This window comes from Aquarana catesbeiana, linkage group LG01 (genome assembly GCF_042186555.1).
Source record: "Aquarana catesbeiana isolate 2022-GZ linkage group LG01, ASM4218655v1, whole genome shotgun sequence".
Lineage (NCBI taxonomy): Eukaryota > Metazoa > Chordata > Amphibia > Anura > Ranidae > Aquarana > Aquarana catesbeiana.
In genome coordinates, this window is record NC_133324.1 from 867878208 (window position 1) to 867898256 (window position 20049).

The window sequence follows — 20049 nt, forward strand, 5'->3', positions numbered from 1 at the left end:
ATGTTGGAAGAAAGTGTTAGTGGATGCAGAAAGAGAATTGAAGTGAATTGAAGTGGGGGGAGGGAGTGGTTGGGGAGTTGTACACAGATGGCAATGGTTGAGACTACTAGAGGTGAAGTGCAGATATAAAAACTGCTTTTGGGACAGTGAAGCCAGGTAGGTCAACCATAGCACTACATTCACATCAAAATGTGTTTTTCATTTAGCACTAATTTAGTGTAATGCACATTAGGTACACTTTAGATTGAGGTTACTTCTTTTTTTAAATGAAATCCAGGGACACCATGGACCCTTTTCCTCTTGTTTCCTTTTAGTTGAGGGTAGCAGAAGTACCCAGGCCATAGAAGAAATACAAAGCAATTTCCTACTAGGAAATTCTGTTTAATTTTTAAATGTTGAACTTTGAGCTAAATTGATATAAGCATTTACGGTACCTGTGTATGATTCAAAAAATAAAAATAGACTGTATAAAATGATTTTTTTTCAACTTTTATATCTCTAGGGATATGCCGCTTTCAATAGCACTCCAGAAATGGTGCAGAATCAAACCAGGAACATTGAAGAAGGTCAGTGCTTCTTTTAATGACGAATTTATATTTTTGTAGGACATCCTTCCATTATTGTTTTATTATATATTAGCCTAAGTTTAATAAACACTCCTAGAGGTACCCGCATTAGTCTCACAAAGCCTGTAGATACGGCCACATATTGGGCCATTCTGAAATGAAAACTTGTAATTTCCCACCTTGTCATGTCCTTGCCATAGTCCTATTGGCCAGTGATGCAGCCTATCATATTAATGGGCTAGTAGTAATGTGAGGGGGCTTAACTTAGTTGCAATGGAAAAACATACAAAACATAAAGGACAAATATGCTTTTTTACACTTGTCCTTTAATTTATAGCCCCCCCCCCCCCCCCTCAAATGCAGCCTGCCTTTTAAAATACTTACCACCTTCTTCCTCCAGTGATCCTCACTGTGAGACCCACCTTCCTGCTCCAGTGATCTTCACTATAAGGTTTTGCCTTGGTGTCACACAGTCTTTGGAGTGAAAACATCCCTGCCTGGTCCTCTTTTCTACACATGTCCACCACGCCTCATTCACATCTAAGGCTAAACCATACTCATTGATGCCTCCAGCCATCCAGTAAAGTATGGTTGACTCGTAGATATGAATGGGACCAAAGTCAGGGGTGAAGGTGTAGAAGAGGGAACAGGGTGGTAGGAAAGAATAAACAAGTGTAGTTTGCTAGGAGAATGGGTATTAAAAAGTTTGTGAGAAGGAAGTATGAATAAAAGTGTTCACTAGTACTTAGAATTTGTGACAAGACCCAAGAGAATTTTTTAGGAATACTGGAGGTTTGTTGGGAAGAAAGAGGGAAGTGTATGGAGTGAAGAAAGAAATACAAAGGTTTTTAGCCAACAAGAAATATTCAGGAGGATGTCCTACAATGAACACTATAGAGAGGAATAACCACAAGTGTATCATGTGTGTCCACAGTTAGTATTTTGTGCTGTTGTTCCCATGGAACAGAAAAATGTTTTGGCCAAAAAATAGGTTCTGTCACAAAATGTTCTCCACACTTTAAAAAAGCTCAGTAGGTTTGCAGCCATCAAGGGGGACACAAAGGAAGATATCATCTTATGTCAAAAAAGCTGAGAGACCTTGAGAAAAAATAAGAACGTTATTACCTCAAAACAACGTGGAGTTTACAGAGCTTTATATTTATGTCCATTATAGTAGCCTGTAGGTGAAAGAAATTCTGGAGAAATTTAGCTCATTGCTTGGTGTTCTGAGTAGGAGTTTATGTGAGACTTACCAGAAGCTTATTGCACGGGCTTGTAATAACAGCAGGCAGCAATTCAGCCATCAAAACTAATATTCTGTTAAGTGTTATAAAGCAGATATTAACTTCTGTACACACTGCCAAAAGCCACAATCACAAAGTTGTAAATCATGTTATGAAATGTAAGTTTCCTCCCTACTAATTAGTGGTTGCTGACATTGTGGTAAATTACAGTAATAGCATTTACAGTTTATATCTTGGATGTTTCATCTGATTGATCTGAACAGGCAATGAGACCAGATTTTGTTTGTCTACTGTTACAAGTTTGGGATAAAAAGTGTAAGGAAACAGTCAGAAAAATATAAGATAATGAGACATTTTAAAATGTTTAGAAAACATGTGCTTATATTTGAACATATGTACTGAATTGTTTATTAAGGATGAACTCCAAGCTAACTGTTTTACAAACTAACATTTAAAGGAGAAATTTGGGGTTTCTAAAACAATAAAGCTTTATACTCACCTCTATGCTACAGCATCGTTGTGATGCTACAGCTGTCCCACATTGGCTCACATATCACTGATTGCTCAGTTTTCGGTGTGCTCAGAGTGGAGACTGTCAGCCATTTTTCTCCGCTCTGCCCCTCCAGCACTTACTGGTACTCCGGGTCGAAGATGGAGCGGTCACAGCCGGCTTTAGCTTTCAGCCATGTGCTGCAAGCCAGAGGCAGTTGTCAATCAGGCAGCTGGGTGGATCCCAACAATATGGTGTGATATCAGCTGAGAGCAGGCAATAGCCCACTGTTGGCTGGTTTTGGCTCACAGGAGAGCAAAAGCAAGTGCACTCCCCAAAAGACCCACAAAAGAAGAATTGCCAAAAAAGATTTGGCTATACTACTCGTTTAAAACAGGACAAATGATATGCATATATGCGGCCTCTCGGCCTAGTGGGCCTTAACACAGAGTGGCCAAATATATGCAGCCCTGTGTAACTGACTTACCGTGCTGAGAGAGAGCTCCTTGCACACTCCCAGCACGGCAGCCGGTGGGGATCGGTAAGCTTCTGAGGCATACTTGCGATCAGTAGTTTTCCGATCATGTGACCGCTGAGACAGCCAATTACAGTGGTCACTGGACCCAAATTTTCCTGCCTCTGCCTCCTGGTGTTTAGGACTCTAATGCCCCATACACACGAGCGGACTTTACGGCAGACTTTGCCAGGTGGACTTTTCTACGGACTTTGACGGACTTTCTGAATGAATGGACTTGCCTACACACAATCCACCAAAGTCCGTCGAATTCGTACGTGATGACGTACGACCGGACTAAAACAAGGAAGTTCATAGCCAGTAGCCAATAGCTGCCCTAGCGTGGCTTTTGGTCCGTCGAACTAGCATACAGACGAGTGGACTTTTCGACCGGACTCGAGTTCGACGGAAAGATTTAAAACCTAAATTTAGATTTCAAATCTAAGTCCGTCCAACTTTTGAGAAAACAAAGTCCGCTGGAGCCCACACATGATCGAATTGTCCGATGAAATCCAGTACGCCGGACCAAGTCTGCCGTAAAGTCCGCTCGTGTGTACGCGGCATTATAGGGCCAGGAGGCGGTCGGCGGGAAGGGTTTAAAGAGAGAGCACATGGAGATGGTTTTGTCTGATTGAAATGTTGGATAGAGCCTCCTCATAAATCTTGAGTCTCTTCTCGAACTGGTGTGTACATTTTAGTTGGAGCTATTGAACTTTGTGAATACCAGGCTTTTTACAAAACAGGAGATAGAGTTGGCTCAATAATAGTCATATAATATTAATTTGCAATTTTTCATATTTACCTGATTGAAGAAGATCGAAAATATTTTTCTTAAATCTTATTTTTTTGTTTCTGAACATAATAAATTAAACAAGATGTGTTAATAATCCCTATGCTTTCCCTTTAACTTGTATCATAGTACACCCAGTCCATGCCTCAGAAGCCTAATCTGACCTTCTCTTCTGTGTAATGAAGCTGCCTGTTGTGTTTGGCCTCATAGCAGCTGGAAATTTCCTGTTCAACACATTATTGTTGGACTTTTTGAATTTTGAAATAAATGAGTGAAGCAAAAATGAAAAGTTACATTCATAGTCCTCATCTCCCCCTCCAAAAAAGGGTCTCTTTTCTGCCCAACCACACCAGTACTTCATTGAAGTATCCACCAGCATATCAGATCATCTTTCCCGTTTATTAAAGTTTAACTGTAGCAAAGTGGGACCCCTAGAGCTCTTGTAGACTTAGGTCTAAGAGCAGAATCACACTTTTCCATTAAGGTAACACACATTACCTTGTTGTGATCCTGGCCTTAGCGTGTCCTCCTCTAGTGTATGAAACTCTGCTGTTGCTATCTTCTCCTGGTGTTCTTCCAGGTTCAGAGTCTCCTTTGTTCAGCCTTGGTTCGTCACAGATGATTTAACTTCTGTATGCACAGGGAAGTATCATCACTCCAAGTCCCGGCTCTGGATTGTACACTGCACATGCATGGCAATTGGTGTACAATTAGAAAAGAATTGTTAGCGGGAAGCAAAAGAGATTTTATGGCAGAGGATGCCTACAGAGTCTCTGTTGCCATTAAATATATAGAAACAAAAGTTTTTTTTTTTTTTTTTTACAAAGAATAGAAACAAGAGTATTAAAGCAGCAACACACACCAATAAATCAAGCCGATCTCTTTTAAGTCACTATCTAAAAATGTATTTACACCATATATTCCTTTTGAAATGATAGTAACTAGTTTATAAATGTAGTCTGCAGTTACTAGATAAATATAGATTGCCAGCCATGGAGAATAGCTCAGGTCCTGATGGATGTTCATCCTCATGGATGAAACCACCCTCACCATTGTTATCTTCTCCCAGATATGAGTCTCCCTTTAATAAAAAAAAAAGAAATAGCAAATAAAATGAAGGATAGACACTGAAATGTTTCTAAAATCTTTCTGTGAAAATACTATGTTAAGAGTAAAAATACTAATGCCATGCTTTGTTTTCCATTACTAACAAAATCTTTTTGGACCTGTTTTTGGATTAATATCTCAGCTATTCCTTGTAAGTTCTTCAAGATGATACCGTTCCAGAGGAGCCAACATGTTTCTTATACCATAAAGTCAGAGCTTTCTGAAGTGAACATTTTATTACATTACAACTTCTAATTTTCTGTTTCTGGTGTTCAGTAGTGGAATTACACTGAATTAAAACATCCGTTTAATTGGGCATATCTTAACCAAAGCATAAAAATGTTATATATTGCAGTTTCCAGTACTTAGATGTGGTCTCTGCATTAGTTCTCTATTGTCAGACTTTTTTCCTTTATTTTTTACCTGGTGATCCTGCCAGTAATACACTTCCTGAGGGTGACAACGCTCACTCACCCTACTGTATCTATGGAGGAGCAGCTTTGTCACCCTAGGACAAAATTACAGATTTAACCTCTTCTCTTCTCTTAAATGTCTGACAAGCTCAGCATGTATTTTTTGTTGTTGCAATTATTCAAAAGATATACCAAAATTCTTTCAATTGTATATTTGTAAGATCAAAAGAGATCAAATGAGAGCAAATTACTTAATATGACTTATTACAATAAATATTTAGTTGTATTGATAACTTTACTTAATCTATTTGCCAAAAATACACTAATTTACGGTTCCTTAAGCTCCATTAATGGTGCAGAGGTAAATAAATCTAGGAGAAATTTTAAAAGTTTATGACATGTAGGTCATAATTTTCACAATGGAGAGAGAGATTCTGACCGCACTTAATATTATTTTTAAAAAAATATATATTTTTTTCTCTTTTGCGTGAATTCAATCAATTTAGTAATTTCCATAATTATAACAATTTATCAGCCTCCAAATACACACTTTATTCTGATATTCCAATTTGTTCATGTATGTTAGAGGAGTGTAATATGCACACTATCCTACAAGGATCTGGGCCAAAGATTAAATTATAAAACACAGCTATTTCTTATAAAACAAGTCTCTTTCAAGTCTCAACATCACAGATAGAATATGGATGTTCTTACTTGGAAATAAGTCCCAGGGGCAAAAGTATAAAAAAAATGCCTTAAATTCCAAAACTTAAAGTCAAAACTGACAGAGAAAAAAAAATTCATGAAATATTCAGTCTTGAGAGAAAACTCTGACTCTACGGCCAAAGAACCATCGAACATCATTTGAGTTTGTGTCATGTGTGTTTTGTGGTGTTCATGTTTCACTCTGTGGCTTGTTCTTCCTTTTTTTTTTTTTTCATCACATCAGTTTATTAAATTGTGTAAAACATTGTATGGCCAATTGAAGGCAGAACTGATATTTTGCTTCTGGTTGGATGCCTTCCTCATGCATTGAAATATCAGTTCTGGGTGGTTTTGTCCGTTAAAGCCCAGGGAAGGGTAGAACCTCTGTTAGGTTTTGTTTTCCCCTCACTTCTTTTCCTGGGCACAGGGGGTTAGAAGGGCAGGAAATTATGGAATATCTGTCCGAAAGGGTAAAAAAAAATACAAAATTAAAGATTATTTTTAGTACATTGGGAAAAGATTAGATCCTCATTAAGATTTGTAATGCTTCCTGTCCTGTGGTACCCATTTCCCATTTCCGTCCTGGTGTCACAGGGAAAAAAGTATAGGTAAATCTTTCCACGGGAGTCACAGAAAGCAATAAACACAAATACTAAAAAATAAAGCTGGGCTTTAATAGGCAACACAAAGGCTGCCACCTTAGTACTATCCAGCTTCTTTAATAAGCAGTTGCAAACTGAAATGAGATATTCAAAGTTAATTAACCTACAGGAACGAGGAATCAGCAAACGCTTTTTAGCTGAATACAGAAATCCGTTTCTGGCTTACTGTAATCCTCATTGTTTTTGCACTGTCTTGTTTAATAAGTATGTATTTCACTCATAATTTGTAGAGACTCATGGGAAATGTAGTTCATAGCTACCCATAATCTCCATTTGCCAATAAAAAATAGCAACTATAATAATAGTGAGAGTAACTGTGTATATTTTTTTTTCATAGATGTTAAGAATGTCTTGGATTCCATTGGAGTAAACATCACACATTTTTCAAAAATGATCCCAATTCTTCATGTCATATCAAACTTGACATCATACCTAACACAGAGTGAGATGTTTGTGCGGGAGTACTACCCTGTAGTTGAACAGTACGACTTTTACAGGTATCACCAATTCTACAGTTAAGGTCCTAAAGCTTAAGGAGGTTGTACAATTAGCATGTATAGTAAGCTTAAAGTGGTTCTGTCATGAGAAAAGTGAAGGGGCTGTCATTGTAGGCCTTCTTTTGAAAATGCTAGATGCCTGGTTTTGTCTGACTTCGGTCATTCAGAGTCCCTACCTAATGTTGGGAGACAACGGCTGGTTAAAAAAACAGCTGACATTCGGCTCGTGTGTATGTCGGTCTGTCCGACAGAAGCCGGCCAATTTGCCGGCTTCTGTTGGACATGCATGCTGGAAAACCAGCATCGGACCGACTCCCGATCAGCACTCTCAGCCAATGGCAGATCAGAGTGTTCTGGTGGAGGGGCCGTCCCCCTATCAGAACACAACAGTTCAGCGGGGGAAGATCGCTGAACTAATCTCGCATGGTTAGTACTACAGCTTCAACCGGAGCTGTTAGCTTTTTTTTTTTCGTTCAACCCGCGGGGTTGAATGAAAAAAAAACAAATAGTGTGTACTCAGCTTAACATTTTAAAAGGAGAGTTCTGTAATGGCAGCTTCCATTAACTCTTTTGTGACTGAAGGTTATTGATGACAAAATTGAGCATAGTCTTCGCATGTGTTGGTTAACATAACAATAACTATATAAACAATTATCTTATCTAAATAAGAACATACTGTAAATTATTACCCACTTGAGCCCTGGAAGGTTTTATCCCTTAATGACCAGGCCATAACAGCGTTAGTTTAACTGACAATTGCGCAGTCGTGCAACGCTGTACCCAAATTAAATTGTTGTCCCTTTTTTTTCTCCATAAATAGAGCTTTCTTTTGGTGGTATTTGATCACCTCTGCGTTTTAATTTTTTGCGCTATAAACAAAAAAGAGTGACAATTTTATAAAAAAAAAAAACCCAATATTTTTTACTTTCTGCTATAAAATACATCCAATAAAAAAATTTAAGAAATCAAATTTCTTCATCAGTTTAGGCCAATATGTATTCTGCTACACATTTTAGGTAAAAAAAATCCCAATAAGTGTATAATTATTGCTTTGCGCAAAGATTATAGCATCTAAAAACAATGGGATATTTTTATGGCATTTTTATTTATTGATTTTTTTACTTGTAATGGCGGCGATCAGAAAACTTTAGCGGGATTAAATTTGTCCCTAGGGGGTGCTTGCTAACTGTGTTGGGATTGCTCTGACTGTTTTTATTATAGAATGACAAATGGCCAAAAAAAGTTGATTTTTCTTTATTAAATGTAATTTTTTAATAGTCCAACTGTTTTTGGCAGTTGTACTATTAAATAGATGGCAGCCTGAAGGTGGAATGTTTATTTGCAATATGGCAGCTTTCATTTCTGTCCGTTAATGTCAAAGATGACCTACTGATCACACGATCAGAGCTGACTCTAATTGGTTTGCAATCATCTAGATTGAGATCCAGCAGCCACACAATACATAAACTGCTGCTTCTCGAAGAGGAGAATGTTTAGTAATGTTTCCTTAGCATGAGAAGGATTGCAGGCCTTAGCTGTTTGGTTCCGCAAGGGGAGGACATTTATTAACACATCCACAAATTGACAAATACATTTTCTATGTTTAGTTAACAACACTTTTAAGAACTTTAATTTATTAAATCTCTTATGGCCTATAGAATAATTTCTGAATTTGAAAGCATTTACAGTGATTAAATGCGTGAGTTGGTATGTTCTCGTGATACCAACATTTAAAATATTTTTGGCCAGAAACCTTTGAACATTTTCTAATACATGGAAACGACGGTTGTCCAAAAACAAAACCCAGAAAATCCACCTTTAAACAGATAAAGACTACAGAATTTGTTCGTTAGCTGAGACTGCTTTAACACTTTGATTTTTACAATATTATAGAAAAAAAAATTTAATGTGTGAATTACACTTATCAAAAATACTCTGCATCTAACAGAGATCTGCGTTACATTCCTCATATTTTAATATGTCCTGTGATCATTATTGGAATGTGATTTCATAAACATCTCACACTGAGGCATATGCAAATTAATTCACAAATGCTTCAAATTCCTGTCAGACTGACTGAAGAGCTTGATCTAAAATGTCTGGTTGACGAGGCTGAATGATAAGGTTTGAGTCCAAGCTTGTTGTATGATATTAGACATTTGCTGTATCCCATATTACATAGTGGTGGATGGTTAGGGTTCATAGTTTTTTTTTTTTTTTTTTTTTTATGATTCATTTTTTTAATTTAGGTTGTTTGATACAGGAACCAGAAGACAATTGCTTTAGGATGTATAATGTGTACAGTATATCCCCCTGAAAGCAGTGGAAGAGACCAAAGACTCAAATGTGATAGTGTGAAACTGGGCCCCAAAATAATAGCTGTAAACCATTCCTGTCACTTTAGAAATACTCTGAGTATATTTTACCAGTACGTAGCGTACCGGTCACCTGTTTGCCAGGTCAAAGGGATTAAACATACACTGTTTTCTTTTTTCCTATTCCTTTCTTTTCCGTCTCCCTTTTCTTCTTCTAATTTTTCCATAATGTCCATTTCCCTCTTCTTCTATTTTACCCTTTCCCTTTATTGTGCTCCTCAGCACTTGATGTGTATGTGCTTTAAGCAGAATGGCTAAATACCGATAAGTGCTTCCTGCCTTGTTGATTCAACAGCAACAGTTTGCAGTAATTCTGCAGCCTTTTTTTTTTAACTAATATTAGATTCCCTAACTGGGCACCTTACCTGGGTGACCATTAGGACACTGCTTAGGTCCAAATTAGTTTTAATGACACTTGGGAGACAAACTTGTAAGGCCCCAGGAACCCTGCCTGCTACAGCTGGAGTGCCACCCAAAAATAAAATTACTCTTTTAATAGAACGCAAAAAAAAAGGTTAGACCTCTGTCAGGTTTTTATTGCAGCTTGTGTCTACATTGTGGAGATGAATATAAAAAGTCCAGCACACTCCATACAGAAATAAGACCCAATCATAGGAGTGTGGTGAAATGGTGAATGGTGCAGTCAAAGTAGAAGTCCAATTCAAGATATTAGCAACATATCATGTTTAGGCGCCTTTCACATGGACGGCTATTCTGCCGCAGATAAAAGCATGTTTTTTTTTTCTGTGAAATTCAAGACTCCAGGCACTGCGATCAGCTGCATTTGTACTGCATTTGTACAGTGCGATTAGCTGCGGTTGCGTTTAGCTGCGGTTTGCCATTTCCATAGCAACCCGACAGGGTACCGACTCCTATTGAACGGGAATCCGACTTGGATCCCCGCCAATGCCCGGCACTGTTTGGTATGAATCTTGAAGGGGAACTCCACACCAAATTGTAAATAAAAAAACAGCATGGGTTCCCCCTCCAAGAGCATACCAGGCCCTTCGGTCTGGTATGGATCTTAAGGGGAACCCCCTACGTCAAAAAAAAGAAGTCGGAAGAAGACCCCCGAAGTTGGAAGAAGACCACTGAAGTCGGAAGAAGACCCCCAGAGCTGCCTAATAAATCACTTTAAAAACCTGTCTACTGTGTTTTTTTTTAATTGACACTTTTTTCCTAGGTGAATGGGTAGAGGTACCATGTACCCCATACTCATTCACTTAGGGTGGGGGGCCGGGATCTGGGGGCCCCCTTATTAAAGGAGGCTTCCGGATTCCAATAAGCCCCCCGCCCGCTGACCCCGACAACCAACGGCCAGGGTTGTCGGGAAGAGGCCCTTGCCCTCATCAACATGGGTATGAGGTGCTTTAGGGTGGGGGGGGCCCGCAAGGTGCCCCCCTTGCCCCAAAGCACCAAACCCCCATGTTGAGGGCATGTGGCCTGGTACGGTTCAGGAGGGGGGGGCGCTCGCCCGTCCCCACCCCCTTTCCTGACCGACCGGGCTGTATGCTCGGATAAGGGTCTGGTATGGATTTTGGGGGGGACCCCACGCCGTTTTTTTCGGAGTAGGGGTTCCCCTTAAAATCCATACCAGACCGAAGGGCCTGGTATGCTCTTGGAGGGGAACCCAAGCCGTTTTTTTATTTAAAATTTGGCGTGGAGTTCCCCCTCAAGATTCATACCAAACAGTGCCGGATCCCCATGCTTGTCACTCATTGGGAAAGGAAAAAACATTTTTCCTTTCCCGATGAGCAGCTCGGCGCTGTTATCCGCAGCTGACACAGTACACTGCGATTACCTGCGGTTATGTGCGGATAACTGCGCTAAGTCGCTCCTGGACGCAGTCAATTCTGTTTTTTCTATCCGCACGGAACCGCATATAACTAAATCGCAGCTAAACGTAGTGTGTGAATGGGGCCATAGGAAAGCATTGTGTGCTTTTAGCTGCGGTAGAAAACTGGAAAATTCGCAGCTAAAAGCACCATTCTATCCGTCTGTGTGAAAGGGGCCTTAGATAAACAGACAGAACACTTTAACCACTTAATAATCGGCCCATAGCCGAATGACGGCTGCAGGGCGGTTGCTTAACTCTGGAAGGATGTCATATGACCTCCTCCCAGAATTCCCCTCTCGTGCGCCCCCTGGGGCGCGCACCCGAACACATCCGTGACCGTACCCAGCGCATCACGGATCCCGGTAAATGGCCGCTGATCGCGGCCGTTTACCATGTGATCGCTCCGTCAAATGACGGAGCGATCACATGTAAACAAACCGGCGTCATCTGATGACGCGGGTTCCTCTCCTCCCCTCCTGAGTACCGATCGGTACACTATGAACGGAGAGGGGGATGGATGGATGGCTGCAGCGCTGTGGGCTGGATGTGTAGTGCCCACAGCGCTGCACAGTGACATCCAGCCTTCCATCCATCCATGCTCAGCCATCCCTCACTACTCTGCAATGCTGTGCAAATACTCTGCTATGTCCCACAATACTCTGCAATGCCCCCACAATACTGTGCAATACTCTGCAATGCCCCGCAGTACACTGCAATACCCCGCAATACTGTGCAATACCCCGCAATACTGTGCAATACCCCGCAATACTGTGCAATACCCCGCAATACTGTGCAATACCCCGCAATACTCTGCAATACCCCGCAGTACTCTGCAATACCCCGCAGTACACTGCAATACCCCACAATACTGTGCAATACTCTACAATACCCCGCAATACCCTGCAGTACCCCGCAGTACTCTGCAATACCCTGCAATACTCTTCAATACCCCGCAATACTCTGCCGTACCCAGCCATACTCTGCAATACTCGGTGATACCCAGCCACCATACCCAGTCATACTCGGCGATACCCTGCCATACTCAGCCATACTCTGCAATACCCTGCCATACCCTGCAATACTCAGCCATACCCTGCCATACCCTGCCATACCCAGCCATACCCTGCCATGCTGGGCCATGCTCGGCCATGCTCGGCCATACTCAGCTGTACTCGGCCTCTGCTTGTGGCCAGGCTGTGTAAGTCTCACACATGTGGTATCGCCGTACTCAGGAGGAGAAGGAGAATTTATTTTGAGGTGTCATTTTTGGTATGTACATGCTATGTGTTAGAAATATTGCATAAATGGACAACTTTGTGTAAAAAAAAAAAAAAATGCGTTTTAACCACTTCCCGCCCGCCGGCTGTCATACAACGTCCTTGACTTTGTGCGGGGATATCTGAATGATGGGTGCAGCTACAGGCATCATTCAGATATCAGCTTTTTCAGCCAACGATTCCCTACACTATAAGAATGATCATAGTGGCTGTTCCACTGCTTGATCATTCTTACGGGAGGCGAGAGGGGATGTCCCCCCCTCCCGCCGCCCTCCGATGCTTCTACCGACTCACCGCTACGATCGAAGCCAGGATCTTTTTTTTTTTATTTCAGGCTTCCCAGCCTAGAGGTGAGATGTGGGGTCTTATTGACCCCATATCTCACTGTAAAGAGGACCTGTCATGCCATATTCCTATTACAAGGGATGTTTACATTCCTTGTAATAAGAATAAAAGTGGTGAAAAAAAATATTTTTTTGGAAAAAAGCATCAAACTAAAATAAATAAAGTAAAATGAATAAAAAAAAAAAAAAAAATTAAAGCGCCCCTGTCCCTGTGTGCTCGCATGCAGAAGCGAACGCATACGTAAGTCCCGCCCACATATGAAAACTGTGTTCAAATCACACATGTGAGGTATGAGCGGGAGCAATAATTTTGGCCCTAGACCTCCTCTGTAACTCCAAACATGTAACCAGTAAAAAATTTTAAAGCGTCGCCTATGGGGATTTTTGAGTAGCGAAGTTTGGCGCCATTCCACAAGCACGTGCAATTTTGAAAGGTGACATGTTGGGTATCTATTTACTCTGCGTAACTTCATCTTTCAATGCAAAAACATTGGGCTAACCTTACTGTTTTGTTTTTTTTTAAGCACAAAACAGTTTTTTTTCCAAAAAAAAGCGTTAAAAAAATTGCTGCGCAAATACCGTGCGAGATAAAAAGTTGCAATGACCACCATTGTATTCTCTAGGGTCTTTGCTAAAAAAACATATATAATGTTTTGGGGTTCTATGTAATTTTCTAGCTAATAAATGATGATTTTTACATGTAGGAGAGAAATGTCAGAATTGGCCTGGGTGCTCCAGAACGCCAGAAGGTGCTCCCTGCATGTTGGGTCTCTGTATGTGGCCACGTTATGTAAAAGTCTCACACATGTGGTATCTCCATACTCGGGAGTAATAGCAGAATGTGTTTTGGGGTGTAATTTGTGGTATGCATATGCGGTGTGTGAGAAATAACCTGCTAATATGACAATTTTGTGAAAAAAAAAAGTAAAAAAAAAATTTGATTTTGCAAAGAATTGTGGGAAAAAATGACAACTTAAAAAAACTCACCATGCATCTTTCTAAATACCTTGGAATGTCTTCTTTCCAAAAAGGGGTCATTTGGGGGGTATTTGTACTTTTCTGGCATGTTAGGGTCTCAAGAAATGAGATAGGCCGTCAGTACTTCAGGTGTGACCAATTTTCAGATATTGGCACCATAGCTTTTGGACTCTCTAACTTTCACAAAGACCAAATAATATCCACTGATTTGGGTTATTTTTACCAAAGATATGTAGCGGTATAAATTTGGGCCAAAATATATGAAGAAAAATTACTAATTTGCAAAATTTTATAACAGAAATTAAGAAAAATGCATTTTTTTTTATAGATTTTTCAGTCTTTTTTCTTTTATAGCGCAAAAAATAAAGAACCCAGCGGTGATTAAATACCACCAAAAGAAAGCTCTATTTGTGTGAAAAAAGGACAAAAAATTCATATAGATACAGTGTTGCATGACTGAGTAATTGTCATTCAAAATGTGAGAGCCCCAAAAGCTGAAAATTGGTCTGGTTATTAAGGGGGTTTAAGTGCTCAGTGGTTCACCTTTTTTTTTTTTTTTTTTTTCTAATATCTAGCTCCACCATGTACCAATACACCATTAATGTACCTTTGTTACAGAAAAATAAAAGCTTTGATTTTGAGAACAAGGCCTTACCTTAGCCCTTGCTGTATTTCTTAGAAAGCTTCATCACTTCCTGATATATAGATTTGGGACAGAGAAACCAGTAAGACACATGAAGAAGTTTACCAACTGACCTCATTAGCGCACACACATGCACTGACCTCCACAAGATCACACCCTTCTCCCATCAACTATGTTTGCACAGCATCCCTGACATTTCTCCACGTGTGTATTTGCTTGGCTTCCCCAGCGTCCCTCCAAACGGGCCCGGGCCGCATGCAGCCCACAGGTTGGACACCCCTGATGTAGTGCAATGGCCTGCCTGATTGAATGCAAGGTGATTGGATAGATGGTGTGTCCTCCTATTATATAGTTTTGCTAAATCTAAAGGAGATTGTACATAAAGATTGTATAGTGTATGGCTAACTTTATACTCCTAAAATTACCTGGTTGCACTTTCAGTGCCATTAATTAACAGCACGCTAAACACAGAAGCAAACACACATTTTGCCACATGAAAAAACAGGTGACAAACGCAGCACAACACACAATAAAAAACGTGCAACTCACACCATGGCAAAATGTCCCATGAGCTACTTTGTCATGTGTAACGCAGCCCATTGCAATCAATGTGCTGCCCTACGTGTGCCACCGGAAAAATTAGCCAAAAAATGTACGATCTACTACTCTAGGTGTGAATGGGGCCTGAAAGTGAAATTGGTGTGTTTACACAAGAACAATGAGGCTCCGTTCACATCTGTGTGTTTCCAAATGCATGGCATACCACACAGAAAATGCGTGCTTTGTTTCAGAAACTTTCTTCAAACGCACCACAAATTAGGCAAAAAATGCACCATACTCCACTCTAAAAAAAAAATAAAAAACATTTTTGGAGCTTCTTTGGGGCAATTGTTGCGCATATGGCAGCCCATTCAAGTTAATGGGCTGCACTATATGTGATGGGTGGAAATGCTCCAACATGCCCCCCCCTCCCCCCAAAAAGTGTACAAAGTTGTACAATTTCCTTTTCGATCTACCAAAGCTATGGAATAGGAAGACCCACCTGAACAATCCATTCAATTTGTATTAAATCAGGCAGATCCTTGTACTACATAGCTGATGGAAGATCTAAAGGAGCTTGTACAACCAGATTGTAGTGTGTTTAGTCACCTTAACCACTTCAATCTCGGAAGAATTTACCCCCTTCCTAACCAGTGCTTTTTTTGCAATTTGGCACTGTGTCGCTTTAACTGACAATTGCACGGTCGCGTGACGTGGTTCCCAAACAAAATTGACATCCATTTTTTCCCACAAAGAGAGCTTTCTTTTGGTGGTATCTGATCACCTCTGCGGTTTTTATTTCTTGCGCTATAAACAAAAAAATAGCGACAATTTTGAAAAAAACGCATTATTTTTTACTTTTTGCTATAATAAATATCCCCAAAAAATATTTAAAAAAACATTTTTTTTTTTCTCAGATTACTGCGATACGTATTCTACTACATATTTTTGGTAAAAAAAAAATAGCAATAAGCGTTTATTGATTGGTTTGCGCAAAAGTTATAGAGTTTACAAAATAGGGGATAGTTTTATGGCATTTTTATTATTCATTTTTTTTTTTACTAGTAATAGCAGCGATCAGCAATTTTTATTGTGACTGCGAAATTATGGCAGACACATCGAACAATTTTTACACATTTTGGGGACCATTGTCATTTATACAGCAATCAGTGCTATACAAATGCACTGATTCCTGTGTAAATGACACTGGCAGTGAAGGGGTTAACCACTAGGGGGCGGGGAGGGGTTATGTGTGTTCTAGGGATGTGTTACTAACTGTGGGGGGGCGTGGCTACATGTGACACATCACTGATCTCTGCTCCCAGTCACAGGGAGCAGAGATCAGTGACACTGTTACTAGGCAGAACGGGGAGATGCTTGTTTACCTTAGCATCTCCCCGTTCGTCCTCTCCGAGGCAATCACGTGTATCCCCATGGCGATCGAGTCTGTGGGACCCACGACCTGACTCACGGAGCTCCCGGCCAGCGCGCATGCAATGGTATGGCGGCAAATACAAAGGGACGTACGAGTACGCCCATTTGCCCAGCCATGTTATTCTGCTGACCCACATCGGTGTGCGCCGGTCGGAAACCGGTTAAGGAAGAAGCATGTGGTGGTATTGTAATAAGCTAGGTGTGGTCCAGACTGGTATTACACGCCCTATCACACCCTTTCCTGTAATGAAATGAAATTTCAAACTCTTTATGGATGAGGTAAGTGAGAGATAAGAACATTGTGATGGCTGTGCCAGAAATTATATTACAAAAAAAATTCTATTTCTGATGAAAAGTGAAATTCTGGTGCAGCCAAAAAAAGAGTCCTGCGTGAATTTGGTGCAGATGCCATTCGATTTGAGCCATAAGAAATATGGCTCAAATTGCACCACTGAAGAATTGCATGTGATTTTGAACATGAAAGCGATTCCTGTTCACAGTCGCATGCGGTTCCCACACTGCACAAGTGTGAACCGGCACTAAAATGTCCTATCTGTTTATCTAAACATGGTGTGCTGTTGACATCTCAGATTGCACATTGTGGAGATTCACCTCACTTCCTCTGCCTGAGACAACTGTTCACAGGACAGGAAGAGTAGGGAAATCTTCACATTAAGGTTATAGCCATCAACAATCTCTTGGAATTTTCCCACAGGCAGTCTCTTGGTCTTACAGAAAACAGCACCTTGCTATCAAGAGTGGTCAGAGGAAAATGACCAGTTTTTTTCAAGGTCACAGGACATGCACATGTACTTTAACAATTATTTTCTACAAGTGCTCCTTTCAACCAAGGACAGGAATTGACAATACAGAAGGCATAAGATCACCAAAGCTGATTAACTGAAGATTGGAAAAATGTTGGCTGGTCTGAAGACTTGGGTAATGCCTCCACAGGATCAGAGTTTGGTGTACCAAACAAGGGGACTTCAGGATGAGGTGGAACAGGATGCTTGCATCATGCACCTGTACTGTATATGACGTGTGCAGAAATTGTATGGTGCCTTGATGTCAACATGAAGCAAAATCCCTAAGAAAATCAAATCCATGCTAAGAGGAATTTGTCCAACTCTGAAGACAAATACAAATAGGGGTAGTACATACAGCAGATACTTAATTGAGTGGCCACTGAGTATAACCTAACATTCATAAAAGAGGAGATTATGGTTTTCCAAGCAAACATAAAAACATGAGACTATTCCATGTCAGCAATACATAAAATACGAATGAGCTCTAGTTTTGTTTATTGTAGGGGTTTTGTCCACAGAATAAACCGGTATGCATTCTGCTTCAATTTAAATGCCATTCCCTGGTACTGATGAATGCATTTTTGTATTATGTGAGGAGGTGTACTGTTTATCTAGCTTAAAAACTGGTCATAAACTTTGCTCAGGGTAGTCTGTAATCTGCGTGTGGTCCAGTGACTCATGTCATTAATATAGTATAAACCGTGACAGCATGACATTCTGACTACTACATGGATGACCGTTCATCTTTGTGGTGCTAATCAGATTGATATGACTCATTCATGGCAATGAATGTGTTTATGGTTTATTCTTCTATCCACAAATTTAAAGAAATATAAAACTCTTTCCTAATATGCTAGAGATAAGTGATAAAATTATTATTACATTAAAGTGGATGTAAACCCTCACATATACCCAGTGAAGTGAACAGCCTCAGATGATACACAGAGATGAAACAAATCTACCTACATACGTTTTACATGTATATCTGCTGTATTCAGCTTTCTACACTCTTTAGATTGTGCACATCGTGTTACAAATCTTGTTTCCTCATTCAGCAATTCAGCAGTAGGTGTGGAGTCTGGGCTTACACTGTGTGAGAGCTGATTGGAGGAAAGGCACACCCTCCTCCACATAGGCAGAGGAACGAAGAGCTGCAGTCTGAATAGACAAGCTCTCTGCTTATCTATCTCTAAGCTCCCCGCCAGACACAAAATTCCAGCTGCTATTATCTTGTGTGTTATCTTGTGTGTCGGAGAACTTGTCAGAAGTTGTCATGCTGATAACAGAGGAACGGAACAACAGCAAGACACGGTACTTAGAGCTTTGGAGAGAGATAAGTAAACACTACAGATATAAGTGGTCAGAACTAGGTCAGATTTCATGAATGGGGGTTGCAACCACTTTAAGCCAAATTACAGTAAAGCTTGTGGCTTTTTTATCCCGTGCAAACCCCAACTCCCTAGGCCCCAACTGGTGGCCCTTTTACACTGGTGATGCCCTAGCATCCAGTTGTGGGGGCATTGATTTGTAATGAGCCTGTAATGGCAGTGATCGCTTGCATTCATATGCAGCATATAATCAATCTCTCATGCAGAATATCTCAGCTATACCTGTAGTCTCTCATGCAGAAATACCCCCAGCTATACCTGTAGCATGTCTCTAATCTCTGACCATCTCCAAAGTGTCAGCAGTCTCTGACAACCTTCTGTAGCATTACATAGCTGCAAACTGTACACTGGATATTATAAGCTATTAGAAGTACAACTACTTAGGGAAGAGAGGGTATTGCAGCTGAGAGCCCCTATATCTAGTAAGTTGACTACCACTACTCTAACTGCAATGGATGCATGTACAAAAGAAGAGAGCAGTGCATTTGTATATTAGCTTTGTGGCTGGATTAAATGTTGGCTTCCATACACAGTTTGGTTCTCCTGTCAATCAGTACTTCCATCTTTGCATATCTCTTCTGTTGTACTTGTGCAGATTCGTAGCTGAAAAACTTCAAATTAAAATTCACCATAAATGGCTCTTTGGGAGGCTTTCCACTGCATGCAGCTCCTTACAAACTTGGATGGATAGTTGAAGTAGCTGTCCTCTGGGGTATTGGGAACATTTGGCAGTTTCAGTATAATAAACTAATAATGACTGCTATGAAGTAAATGATTGTGACCTGTTTGCTGCAAATAGGAACCTCTCTGAACTTGACAGCGTCCTCTACTTTCAGGTGGTTGGGCTCTCTCGTTCTCTGCTGCATGGTGACGCTCATTGTAGTCTTCTATTTCCTTGGTTTGCTATGTGGCGCTTGCGGTTATGACCAGCATGCATCTCCGACTACTAGAGGCTGCATCTCCAATACCGGGGGCAACTTTCTCATGGCGTGAGTATTATTTGCATTGTCAGTGGTTTAAGATATCTGAACTTTCAAGGATGTTCTAACTTTTGATGTTCATTTTATTTTTTAAGCTTTTCAAAGCAAACTAGACAAGCTGCTATCCTTCCTTTTCTGGAATAAGTTGCACAATGGTAAACAAAAGAGGAAATGTCTCTTTAACATTTTTCACAGATTTCTGAAACAGAAAGACATTATAGTTGTCTAAATATAGATGTACAGTATGTATGAATGTACAGTATTTAAACACACATGAACTTTAATGGCATTCCAGTCTTACTCCGTAGGGTTCAATATTGAGTTGGCACACCCTTTACAGCTATAACAGCTGTAACTCTTCTGGGAAGGCTGTCCACAAGGTTTAGGAGTGTGTCTATGGGAATGTTTGACCAGTCTTCCAAAAGTGCATTTCAACATCTCATCCAACATCAGTGATGG

At 40.4% G+C, this 20049-nt stretch overlaps 1 protein-coding gene across 12 annotated transcripts in view; it reads left to right on the forward strand.

Annotated features, from left to right (window-relative positions):
- Positions 1 to 20049, forward strand: part of PROM1 (prominin 1) — a 340751-nt gene that overhangs the window by 221468 nt on the left and 99234 nt on the right. For all 12 annotated transcript variants that reach the window (XR_012237091.1, XR_012237101.1, XR_012237102.1 and 9 more), the window contains 3 exons: positions 503 to 566; positions 6829 to 6988; positions 19447 to 19599. Coding sequence is in view for 4 of the 12 variants with exons in the window: in XM_073609697.1 (XP_073465798.1) it covers positions 503 to 566; positions 6829 to 6988; positions 19447 to 19599 (377 nt within the window). In the remaining 8 variants the exon portion in view is untranslated. The remainder of the gene's footprint in view (positions 1 to 502; positions 567 to 6828; positions 6989 to 19446; positions 19600 to 20049) is intronic.